Source organism: Diorhabda carinulata, chromosome 1, assembly GCF_026250575.1.
Source record: "Diorhabda carinulata isolate Delta chromosome 1, icDioCari1.1, whole genome shotgun sequence".
Taxonomy (NCBI): domain Eukaryota; kingdom Metazoa; phylum Arthropoda; class Insecta; order Coleoptera; family Chrysomelidae; genus Diorhabda; species Diorhabda carinulata.
In genome coordinates, this window is record NC_079460.1 from 12840943 (window position 1) to 12854404 (window position 13462).

Genomic DNA, 13462 nt, shown 5'->3' on the forward strand with positions numbered 1-13462 from the left:
AAATGTACCTTAAAGATATTTTTGCATGATAGAGCCTCTAGATGAGCCTCCACTTGGAGATCCGAACGAAAGGCTATTTTAACTTCAGAATTTTTTGGTCTAGAAGGTGCTATCGTAATATTTTTTTTTACCTTTTTTTCCACCCTTGAAACCGGTGGCATCGGCACAGCTACCAAACTTAAAAACCTTAGGATTAATTCACGTCGCACAATTCCAATGCCGGGTATCTCACTGGACGAATCGAGTGGACCACATCTACCTCCCCTTCATCCATAATATATCTCTAAAAGGATCAGTATTTCTTCGGTACCCAAAAAATTTCTTGTACTAATTTGGGGCAGTGTTAAATGTTTCGTATAATTTTAATAAGCACTAAAGGTATTAGATCAATCACAATTGAAAAACATCTGGTGTTTTTGCGATATATCAACTGTCAGGTTTTTGATTGGTCAGATAGTGTGAAAATTCTGATATAAGTGAAACAGAATTCCTTCTATTGGTTCTACGCCATCGATTCCGATTTTAATTAGTAGGGCACTTAGAGATTGAACTGTAGCATTTATGTATATCACAATTTCTCACGTTCGATTGACATTAACACTGGTAAATTCCCTAAAAACATACATTCAAAAAAATTACATTGCTTCAAAAAATCATTCGAAATAAACGTGTATTTTCCTAATTAAGGGATATACAGAGTTTCAAGAAATAATTCTAGCATTTAACGTTAAAATTTAAATAAATCTCCCCATAAAACACGAATATTTGTTTGATAAGAAAACCGTTCAATCAATTCAAAATAGGATTTTGTTCCGTTTTTTCTTTTAGCTGGTTACGTATCAAGAAAATTACAGATAAAACTATTCAATGAATCAGGCAACGGTTTGATTTTTTTCTTATCAAGTGATATTCTAGTGTCGTTCTGCGTGCACACAACAACTTTGTTGAGATAATCCCATTATGAATAACAATTTTCATGGAGGCTTTCCAGACGATTTGAAATTCTTCCAGTTTTTGTATTAAACTGGAACTGAAAATCAACTGTTCGGCTACAATCGACAAATATGAAATGAGAATGAAACAAAAATGTAATAGGTATACACAATAATCAGAAGTTTCTCGACTAGGAGTATAATTTATAAAAACTTGAAAAAACTGACTGCAACATAAACGTACAAGAACAGCTACATGAACTACAAAAAAGAATTTATAGAATAAATGAAGACTACCTGGAACATTTAATTCACTGTATGTTAATAACATAGCATAGAACAGCAACTTTTGATAGTAAACCACACCGTAAAATACTATGAATAAGACTTTCAGGAACACAACTCTTATTAGTAGTTGCAGCGATCCTAAATTCCCGAAAAAGTGAGGGAAAAATAGGGTAGTGCATCAATTATTATAATTAATATAAAACTGAAATGCTGTATTAGTTAAGGTCAAACCTTAAAATTATAATTGACTTCTTGTCAGAATTTCTCTAATGGTAACTTCCTTCTAATATAAATAGCTCTTTTAAATTTTTATAATTTGCTCAAAAAATTACATATATGGCCTTTTTCAGTGCTAATTAATTCTGTTAAAAACTTACTCTTCCCGTTATTTTCATTACTCCCAAATCTTTGCTAACTTCTATTTGATTGTTATGTTAATTTTGCCTTTGGTTAATTTTTAAGATACATTTTCAATAACCTCTTGATAAATACTATTGCTTATTGTACCGATCACTTTTTTACTATAAGCTGGACATTCGTGTTCTTCCAAATATCGCCTCTTGGAACCGATAATCAATATTTTTTCGTACAACGTTTGCTGTTTGTGCCGCTCAATAAATATAGAATTCTGACTAAAACAAGGCTCACCAAGTTATCTCCTATTAAGAGTTTTCGACCAAGAAGGCAAAGAAATAAAATACGAGTGCAGTTTTCAAAAACCTGTCAAGTCAATTGAAATCGAGCCCCGAGTGAATATTATGTTTAGCTGTCTCTCAGACATCAACTGATGATAACAAACTTATACCCTAAAACATACTCGTAAGGGTATCAGAAGCACTAAAAAAGGTAATGTGCTAATCGGTGGTACCAATTCATTGTAGACTCAGGGAAAATGTTAGTTAAAGCGTCACAAACTAAAGCTCCCGTGAAACAAAAATAAAAGAGAATAAATCAGACAGGAAAAATAAGAGAAAATCCAAAAAATAGGAATATTGTGATACGAAACAATAACAAACTAGAGCAAGAAATCAAATAAAATTGTAGATATGGTTGGAATCACTATCTAAATGATAGATGTACATAGTTTGAACAATATTCATACAAGAACGAATCAGAACATCTGTAATGATATAATATACATAATATGAAACAAATTACGCACACGTCCAATTTTGAAATCATCTTTGATGAAGATAGATTGTGGAATGATAACAGGCAAATTGCGTGGTGAGAATGTTACCGCTTCAAAAATGCTGTACTTGGGGATGTCGAGGCTCAATTACTCAACATCCACAGAACCTCACTTCGTGCGCTATCGGGGTCATGTTACAAATGATAAGAACGTATTAAGCACTACCCTCTCCCATAATTTTAATTTGAACTGGCTGATGCACAATAGGATGCGGAATAAGAAATTAGATATAAAGTATTTGATGAGTAATTGGAGGAGTTAGAAAATTGAAGGTGTTCAAACTGATATCTTCAGAGTGAGCCATGTGCTCAGACATGCATACTGTATTCTTAAATTTTTAGCATTCATGGCGAGTGGATCGAAAGAAGAAGTAACTATCGATAGGATAATATTTTCGAGCTAATGGTAGGCAGACGATGCTTGTAGCGTTGGCAGAAGAATTTAATAATCTAATACGAAGAGTTAGAAAAACTAGAAACAAAGTTCGTCTATAAATATATCGATCAAAATAGTTGAAACATTGACAAATTGCGGTTTTCTATATATATTTGGATACAATGATATTGAATAAGGGTGCATGTAGAAATGAACAGGACGAGTGCGAGGCAATAATTAGTTTTAGACAATCTTAGAAGAATATTGTGATGGCAGTAAAAATCATGGAGGTTGTTTATCAAACAGTAAAAAAAATTGCTAATCTCTAGAAAGAGCGTACTGAAGTATATCACCCAAGAAGATACACAGATCATTTAAGAAACCTAAATGGGACTTTATCTAAACATTTGAGATGACATAAGATGTTCAAAATTTTCTATAGTAACTTGCAATTACCATAATATTGCGCTTAACAATTATTATAATATAATTTAGGCAACTTCGTTAGAACTATATGGGTATGAAAATACTAAAATACATGATACGAGATTGTTAGCTCTCAATTTATCGAAGAAATAATGAAACTTGCTATCACACTGTTTCGTTTGTGCTATTTTTCATTCCCTGTGTAATGGGTTACTCACCATTTATATTATTAAAATTTTTCATTACCACAATTTCACAGTTTTTTATTTGGTCAATGATTTACTGAAATCATCTGACTTTCAACTCTTCATCATCAGATTTCAGTTAGTTTTATGTAATTGCTTCTATTACATTACGATTCTCCATAGCTTTGGACTTAAAATTACTCTAACAGAACATGTGACGGATATTTGCATCAAAATTAGTTGAGATGTTGACTTTTACTTGATCTTTGATCAATACTTACAATACAAAAATCTTTGATTTAATGGAAAAATTAATTCATGACATATTATTTATGGAATTACTTGTGTCACTTAATCTATTAGGGGTATTTGATGAATGTCTTTGTTTTTGGCGAAACAGCCTTTGGATGAGCTTTTCAACTTTGGTCTGTTTAAGATTTTTGTTAAAAATTTTCAAAAGAGCGATTATAATAATTCATGTACTTGGTTTGGTACAAAAGGTGTTATATATGATGTTCCATCTATTTTTACACTTATTAACTCAAACCAAAGTTTTCGTGTTGAACGTTTTTTTGATCGCATGTAGAAAATAACCATAATATTATTTTAAACAATTTTAAAAACCGTGATAGGATTTGAATACTAGGACGTACGTATTTAACCTAAAATTGATTTTATGAAATAAAAACAAATGCATCATATGGAGAATGCTTCTTACTATTGCAATAATATTTACGTCATGTATCTACTCCCTATGGTCATAGGTAATTTTTCACAACTTTCTGTGGATCCTGAATATTCTCATTATTTTTTACCACTCTACCACACTTTTTATAGGCCAGATTGAGATCCATATACTAATTTTTATGATCATATTTATTTTCTGCCTATTGTATTCCCTGTTTATTAAAAATAAGCAAAAAAACCTGGGCAAATAAATGTTTTCGTTTATCTGCAAAGAACGTGCCATCTTTATTTCACTTAAGAAAATTCCCGGATGGTGTATTGCCAATTCTCGTAATGTTTCTAAAGAATGTGAATGATCCAAGAAATAAGGCTTCTTCTTCGAGCATAATCTCTACTTCACCTGATAACCTCAATAATTACTTTGTAAATGTAGCCAAAAATTTATCAAATTCTATAACTTCTTCTCATGATCCGCTTTTATATCTCCCTAATTCTCATGCTAATTTACACAGTTTCTTCTTTATGCCTGTAGTTTTAGCAGGTATTCGCAGTACAATTAATAACATCAAAAATACAAACTCGTTTGTAACTGATGGACTTCATTAAAAATGTTTTTGAGTCTGTTCAATTGAACATTAAATCACCTTACCACATTAATTATCGTTTCGTTTCAAAGTGGTACTTTCCCAATTGCCTTAAGACGGTTATAATTATACCTTTGCATAAAGGGGGAGATAAAAATCAAGCATCGAATTATCGCCCAATTGCGCTCGGTCCCTCGTTATCTAAGCTTATAGAGAGAAAAAAAGGTTTTTATCATTTCTGTTTAAATATAAAATACTTACTACCCATCAATTTGGGTTTTTAATTAACAAATACACGAATGATGCTATATTCTCCCTCCTTAATAATGTGTACTCTAGCCTAAATAGCCATCACTACACTGCAACAACTTTTTGTGATTTTTCTAAGGCTTTCGATTGAGTTATAATCATAATATTTTAATCAAAAAATTGCAGTACGACGGTTTCAGGGGAACACCTCTTGCATGGTTCAAGTCATACTTTACCAACAGAAGTCAGCTTGTAAGTCAAGTGACCTAATCACCATTAAATAATGGTCTTCTTCTTTCTCTCAACGTTTCTAAAACCAAAGATTTATCATATAAAAATACATTGCAGACTTTTCCATTAAATAACACCACTATTGACGTTGAATCTGTAAAATTCTTACAGTTACTAGTTATATTTTGCTATGGACTTATATACGACTTATATACTAATTTTTACCTATTACTATTACCTATAATTTTGTTACTCATTGTAGTATTTTTGTTTATCACATTGTTGAATGTGAAATGAAAAAATTAAAAGCTAAAACAAAAAAATATAAAATGATTGAAATAGAAAATAAAAATAATATATTCACTATCAAGAACACTGTTGACACTAACACATTCCCTGTCGGTCTTGATCTAACTGAGGAGCTAGTCGCCTGGACCTTGTAATTAAAAGGGACCTATTGACGGGTTTAGAGATTTTGGCGCGCGTGAGAAGTTATAGGTCAATGTGTGAAATTGAATATCAAAGTTTAAGTGCGGTTGAAATTTATCCAAAAATTAAACTATTTATACAATTTAAAGCCAACACAAATCTCATTAATTATTGTAAGTAAAATTTTATTATTGTTATACATTTATACATATTTCTTATATTGTGCTTGACCATAATTTCAGTCCCAGACAATGAATATATAAGTATTCGAAAACTCAGAAAATATATTGTTAGTCAACATTGGTGTTTCCTTGCCACGTTTCCAATAAGAAAACGCTCATAATATAGCTGACAAAGACTTCGCTACAATTTATATATAAATATATTTTTTTTTATTTATTTATATTTTATTTATATATATATATATATATATATATATATATATATATTCTTGTATTTTAAACTTAAAAGTTCTCCATTTTCCTCTGCAGAATCGATATTTAGGAAACAACCTCAACTTGGACTTGGACTTGACCGCTTTGCTTTATCATAACTTGGAACGTGATTCATACCACACACTTCTGGAATGTAAATTCTAGGAATGTAATATAATGTAACACATATATTGAATTAATCAGACCTAATCAAATTCTAGTCTAAGTAAAAAATCATAACAGAAATTGGTTGTAAAGATGTAATGTATAATTTAGAGTGGTAGTTAAGAATTAAATGTTTTGTGACGCATCCTAAAAATCTTCTTTTTGATGAAAAAACAACTGATCAAATTTTTGTTTAAAATCAAAAGTTTTTGAGAATTTTTTAGGAAAAATGTAATTTTATTCCAAATATGAAAAATTATAGAACTCAAATCAATAAGAATAACAATATTTGATCAAAATAACAATAAACAAAAATCTAAATTTGAAAATTTTTTCATTTGATTTAGTCTATTGAATAAAAAAATGAAATATATATTCAAATTGGTATTTGATTATTTTAAAATTACATTAATACGTTATTTTGATATCTGGATTCCTCCAATCAAAACCCAAGTAAGCCTTCTTTTATTTTACATTCTCTTCTATAATCATCTAAGATTTGAATGAGGATTTGTTTCAGTCCTTCATTTTTTGTAAACAAATCATTATAGTCTTGTATTAGTTTCGTAGTATTAACATTTAATTAACTTAGACCGTGTTGAGGCAAAAAATTTCCCAGGGGTTTTTCATCAAAAAGAAGCTTTTCAGAGGGCGTCGCAGAAGATTTCATTTTTAACGACCACCCTGCTGTAGTACTATTTGTGATCATTTAAGTGATAATAGGCATCGATCGATCCATCAGCTTGAAGATACCAGCCGCATTTGTGAGAGTGAGTGAAGAAAGCGTAGAACAAGTACGAGAGTCGTTTACATGTAGCACAAAAAAATTGTACGCCTAATCTTGAAGAGCAATTCTTGTGATGATCATTTGAAGAGTTTTACAGAGACACTTACATCTACGTTCTTAATGTCTGGGTTTGTTACAATCTCCATAAACCATAAACCCTATAGAGCAAGGATGTGTTAACTTAGTTAACAAAATGTGACTCCATGAGAATTTTCTATCATCAAATCAATCGACCTTTTAATTTAAGGGAAATTTGATTTCTCTCATCGAATCTAGATCTGATAAAATCCTCCCGCTATGGTACAATCCTCAAAATTGAACATAAGAAAGTAGGAGATTAGGTAACTACACACGATAGCTTTATTGTGCGCTAGAAGCCTTGTGACAGAGTTTTCATCCCCCAATTTCATACCTGTCATTCATACTTTTGAAGGTTCATAAAAGATCGTGTGTATATGCTTCTACTACTGGCTAATCTTCTCAATGTACGACAACAGAATTTAATCGACTGTTCCAAAAATTACGCAAGAGACAATAATTATAAAGTATTGACATCTCTCTATATATCTCAAATAATAAATTATAATAAGAAAATATTGAGTTGTCGCTACTCAATTATTAATAATGAATAATTCCCATTAAAACGAAATTTGAAGAGATATGAATTCTCTTCATATAAATTAACTTTTTTAAAAATATTTACTACTCAACTTACTTTTCCATGGTGCTATTTAAATAATACGTATTTAGAGAAAAATTTCGTTTGTTCCAGGGCGACACATGCTGCTGGATATGCGACAAGTGCGAGGAATACGAATTTGTATATGATGAATTCACATGTAAGGATTGTGGCCCAGGCTATTGGCCGTATATAGACAAATTATCTTGCTATGCACTAGAATTGCAGTACATGCGTTGGAACACTCCTTATGCCTTTGTTCCTGCAGCTTTCTCATGTCTGGGAATTTTAGTAACTTTCGCAGTAATTATTCTATTTGTCAAGCATAACGATACACCATTAGTCCGGGCTTCCGGAAGGGAACTCAGCTACATGTTGCTATTTGGAATCTTGCTCTGTTATTTGAACACCTTCGCTTTACTTGCAAAACCTACAACGGAAATTTGTATAACACAGAGATTCGGCATTGGAGTAGGTTTTTCTATAATATACGGGGCACTCCTAACAAAAACTAATAGAATTTCTCGTATATTTGACTCTGCGTCAAAATCCGCCCAACGGCCTAGTTACATTAGTCCTAAATCACAAGTGATTATCACATGTTCCTTAATTGCTGTTCAAATTATACTCACGCTCGTATGGATGATTGTTGAACCACCAGGGACACGATTCCATTATCCTACAAGGAATCAGGTAAATGAATAGATATTTTAGTAATTCAAATCATAGTAGCTAAACGTTTAACCTAGTCCCATACTAAACATATTTTGTACGCAGAAAAATGAATGTAAATATAAAAAACATAAATTGGCTTCAGCTAGGGCGATTTTTTCAGTTGTGTAATGAAGAAACTTTGGCTATGATCATAAATTGTATCACAATCCATAATATGAGCATTGTTACTTTTCCACCAAGTCATCATTAACATCTAAACTTTTATCAAATTGTATATCCCGTCATCAACGAAGTCTGTCGCCTGATCGTTATATCAGTAAAAAGAATTTTGGAAACATAAGTTTGATGGAGAGAATTCATGGATGTATGTTGGAAAATCGAGTACTTCCTAATGAAAAGTTTCTTGCTGCGTATTTGTTTTTGCCTCCAATGAACAGTCTTTACCTGTGACGTACAAAAGCTTCAATAACCTTTCATAGTACATCTCAGTATTTATAGTTATATTTCTAATGAAACTCATCAATATCTGGCCTTCCTTCATTGAAAATTTCATCATAAACTTCTGGCACAACCTAAGTTGTTGGTCAAATTCAGCATAACCGACTTTTTTGTATTACAAAAAAAATAACCGAGTGAATTGCAAAGTGGCTGGCTGATTGATATGACGACAATCAAAGCAAATTAATAATCAAACCAATACTGAAAAAGACGTGAAATGTAATGGTGGTTTAATAATAATAACAGCTATATAATAACTATATCTGCACAAATGAAGAAAGTACAAACACCTGAGTCAACGTATTGCGAACACGATTCAGATGATGTCGAGCACAAGTTCTTCGCGTGTAATCAATGGAGGGGTTTGAGAGAGGAAGTAAAAAAGACTTTTGGTGGCCTAAGCCCTGACAATATCCAGGTGATACTTCGCAAGGTACGCAAGGTAAAATGTTGGCAACTGGTAGCCCCCTACAAAGAAAGAATTCTTAAACAAAAGAATGTAGATGGCTGTCTTGTATAATGATATAAAAAACGAAACATATACACGGGAATAGACCCCTTAACCAGAAATAATATCACCGTAGCTCCTTTTTGGACGGAAATGACAGAAATACGCTCAAATATGATGCGCAGTCGGTTCTTACTATAAAAATGATCCTTGTCGTTTTGATAAAAGTCTTATAGTTAACTATTAGATCTATAGGAAGTTTGTAGAAGAAAGTATTTAACTTTCTTTTTGGTTAGAATAGTAATAATGTTCATTATTCTACTTAATGTTAAAGTTAGATGTCTATTTTGTTGTTGTCCATCTCAATTTTTCAAGTGATAAACTAGGCAAGGAAATTTGTGGGTGCACTTGTAAGATTTATACATGTTGAAATAATTGAAGTATCGTCAGTCGATTTTGCCAGAATTATTTGAAATGACTGTCAAGCATAATGATTAAAAAATAATTCAAGATAAGTTTTTTATGGCACACATGATGAGACGTAATCACTTGGAAGAAAATGCAGCAGTTTATGGTAGAATCATATGATTTTTCATGAACATAAATATCTACCTTCGTTACTCTCCACCTCTAAAGAATCAATAATCAGGAGAATATTTCTTTCTGAATTCCAATAAATATTATGATCTGTGATTATTTGAGGTTTCCTGCCTACATAATTATCCGGGATGTGTGATCATCATCTTTTGAGGATATTATTATTTTAGGTCTATGTTACATAGACACAACATATTTTTCTAGAAAAATGTCATAAAACCATGCCTTTTTTAAATAGGTTGGAAAATGTCTGTAATTAGGGATTTTAATGGTAGCTTCTAAGGTATGATTTCGACAACTTGAGAATAACGATGGCGTTGATAAATGAACTTATAAAGTCAACATATCACCTATTGAAGATACTCCAGATAAGTTCATGGAAGCCATTACTCTTTTGGAAAAGGTAGTCTATTGATAGTCTTCAATGAAAATATTTCATTTTGTGGTCATCATACCACCTATTGAATAGACTTCGGATAAGTTTCATATTTCTTAGACCTTTTGATTTGTTTATGTTTCTAAATATTCTTGATTTTTTAGGTCTCTTCTGTTTATTAGTTTTTTTTGATAATTTTTAAAAGATACCAATCTGTTCTTATGTTATTGTAAGTTTTATAAAATGTGACGTCAAGAAAATTGATTCCATTATTTTGCTCGACCTCGATTGGGATCAAATAATAGATTCAATTTTCTTGACGTCACATTAAATAAAATTAACAATAACGTAAGAACAAAATGGTATATCAGATCCTGGATTTAGATGCTTAGCTATTCAAAAAGCAAAAACTGGATTGAAAGAAAATAATTATCCGGAAAAAGTGATTAACAACATACAATCAATTAAAAAAAAAATAGAAACGAAACATCAAAACATAAAACGTTTTTCCTTACCATATGTACTAGGACTTTCCCAACAACTATCGAATTATTTCAATAAATATGATATTAATATAAGTCATGAAGGACATAAAACACTATCCAAATATTTCATTAAATTGAAATCTAAAACACCAAAAATCAGAAGAAGTGATATTATATATCAAGTGCCTTGTACTAATTTTATTGTGACGCTTGTGAATGATAAAAAAGACCCAAATAATTTAAGTTGGATTTATAGATCTATTTTGTAAATTCTAATAAAACTACAATTGATTTAATTGATTACTGCTATATATTTGAGATGTAGGGACCAACGAAAAATTAATTTTTCTTATTAGATCTAAGTACTAGCTTGATTTTATTCTTATTTTGATATTCATGATGAAGATGATCTTTAAATCAATATAAATAAACAAATTGTCAGTCAATATCATGAGACCTAAAATCAAGAATATTTAGAAATGTATATATATATATATATATATATATATATATATATATATATATATATATATATATATCTTCCATTCTATTTATGGTATATATTTTCTCGAAAATCAAAGACGCAGTAAAAATGATATATGGCTGTTTCTTTCCCTTCACAACAAAGACGTCGCAGAAATTTTGCTTAGCATCCAAAAAAATTGGAAATTTTCTAATAAATCAGAAATATTGTCCTTTTCCAACGACAAGACAAACAAACTCTCACACTTTATTTATGATTATCTAGCGTATGCTGGGAATTTCACAAATACGACTATGGGTGACAAATAAAGACATGTTATTAGATATCGATTTGTTGCGTATCAACTATTACGTTGATAAGCTTACCTTTTGTTGTATGATTTTATTAATTGGAAATATATTCAACAAATAAAGAAATGTGAAATTGCAATATTGAAGTGGAAACATTCAGCACAAAGAACGAAAATGAAAACAATTTATTGGATAAATGAGAAAAAACTACTGCTAGTGAAAAAGAAAAATTGATTCAATGAGTTGTGGGATGGAACAGAGAGTACAGCGATTATTTGTTAAAGGCTAGAAGCATAAGGAAGATGTAGCTGGCAGACTATTATATAACTTGAAAGAGTCAAAGTTTTGGAAGAGCTGCGGAAGTACAAGAAAAAGCATAAACAATTTTGCCACTGACATCAAAGATGATCGATATGCTGTATCACAAGTACCAAGACGAATAGTACAAATATTGTTTGTTGTTGTGGTTTCGTCTACTTGTGTTAAGCGTAACAAATTTGCTTGACTTGAAGATAACACAATTATCACTATGTTGACAGGAGTAGAATTGTGGCCTATCGAGAAGTGTGTCTTTAATATTGCGAAATATCCCGTAGACTTAACTTTAATGACAGAATATTTGTGTGTGTGGCAGAGGAGTGTAGATGAACATAGATAAAACCAACTAGTATCCGAAGCCTAACTCCGAGCAATAATATATATTTTGAGGAAGTTTTTTTTGGTCAGGGCCGTCAGTGTAATTGTTTGGAAGGTTGTTGCTTATGGTAGCCTATGTCGAACAAGTGCCTTCATTGCCTAATCTAAACCGGCGTCAACCAGTACACTTTAAGCAGGATAAAACTTGTCCACAAATTGTACGTCAAACTAACTGCAGAGTTGTTTAAAGAAATTGACGTTGATTTCTTTTCTTAGATCTCTTGGTTACTAGATTCAAATACCATTGTGAGAGGTATGATAGGGAAGAGACTACACCACTGAGTATATTAAATACAACATGATCTTATACATACTTTGTTTCAGGTTATTCTAAAGTGCAAGATCCAGGATATGTCGTTCTTATTCAGTCAGCTGTATAATATGGTTTTGATCACAACCTGTACAGTATACGCAGTAAAAACTCGAAAAATACCAGAAAATTTCAACGAGTCTAAGTTTATTGGGTTCACCATGTACACTACTTGCATCATATGGCTGGCATTTATTCCAATTTACTTTGGAACAGGAAACGCTTATGAGGTGAGTATTTTCTACATAAATTTAACATTATTTAGCAAAATACCACTGTCATTATCAATTTCTTCCAATAGAAAGCAATTTCTGATTATATTCATGACATAACCGCTAAAGTATTCAAGTTGACTACTGAGATATTAACTATTTCAATATGAGAAATAAATAGAATATTAGTTATTCTATTGTTGGTTAACATTATTCAGGTTTTATATCAGAATTCCGCTGTCGTGGTAAGTCGCTCATTAACCCCGTTGATTTCTGACGTAGCATAGTTGAATATTGCTTAAAGCCATTTTGATAAAATTTTAAAATAACTTTATGTAAGTGGATTCAGCTCAACTAACTGTGAAAATATAGCGACTGAATGTTTTGACGAAATCGATTGTTGAGTTATCGATTACCATTATTGCTAATCTTTCTTTGGTGATTGGAAGTTACACATACCTACTTCGGTCATGATTCAACATTTCTCTCTTATTGATTGAGATCGTCAACGGAGTGAGACATCAGAACATCCCATTAGTCCAAAGGTAGAAAAGAACCTCCAATTAATGATTCAGTTTTTTTCTTCCGGTTCTTGTACTGTACTAACTTTGATTCCAGTATTTGCATGAATGTTGATTGATTATTGAATCAGCAATTGGATTTCTATTCTTCATAGTGATATGACGACACCATTCGCAACCATTAGTATTTATTGCTTAACTATTTAGAATTAGTTCACATGTAACCA

The 13462-nt window shown here is 31.3% G+C and overlaps 1 protein-coding gene across 8 annotated transcripts in view; it reads left to right on the forward strand.

The window, feature by feature from the left end:
- The window catches only part of LOC130895760 (metabotropic glutamate receptor), a 406290-nt gene that overhangs the window by 306426 nt on the left and 86402 nt on the right, over positions 1 to 13462 (forward strand). For 6 of the 8 annotated variants that reach the window (XM_057803314.1, XM_057803309.1, XM_057803325.1 and 3 more), the window contains 2 exons: positions 7737 to 8336; positions 12517 to 12732. In XM_057803314.1, the coding sequence (XP_057659297.1) occupies positions 7737 to 8336; positions 12517 to 12732 (816 nt within the window). The remainder of the gene's footprint in view (positions 1 to 7736; positions 8337 to 12516; positions 12733 to 13462) is intronic. The other 2 variants (XM_057803330.1, XM_057803337.1) reach the window with 1 other exon arrangement.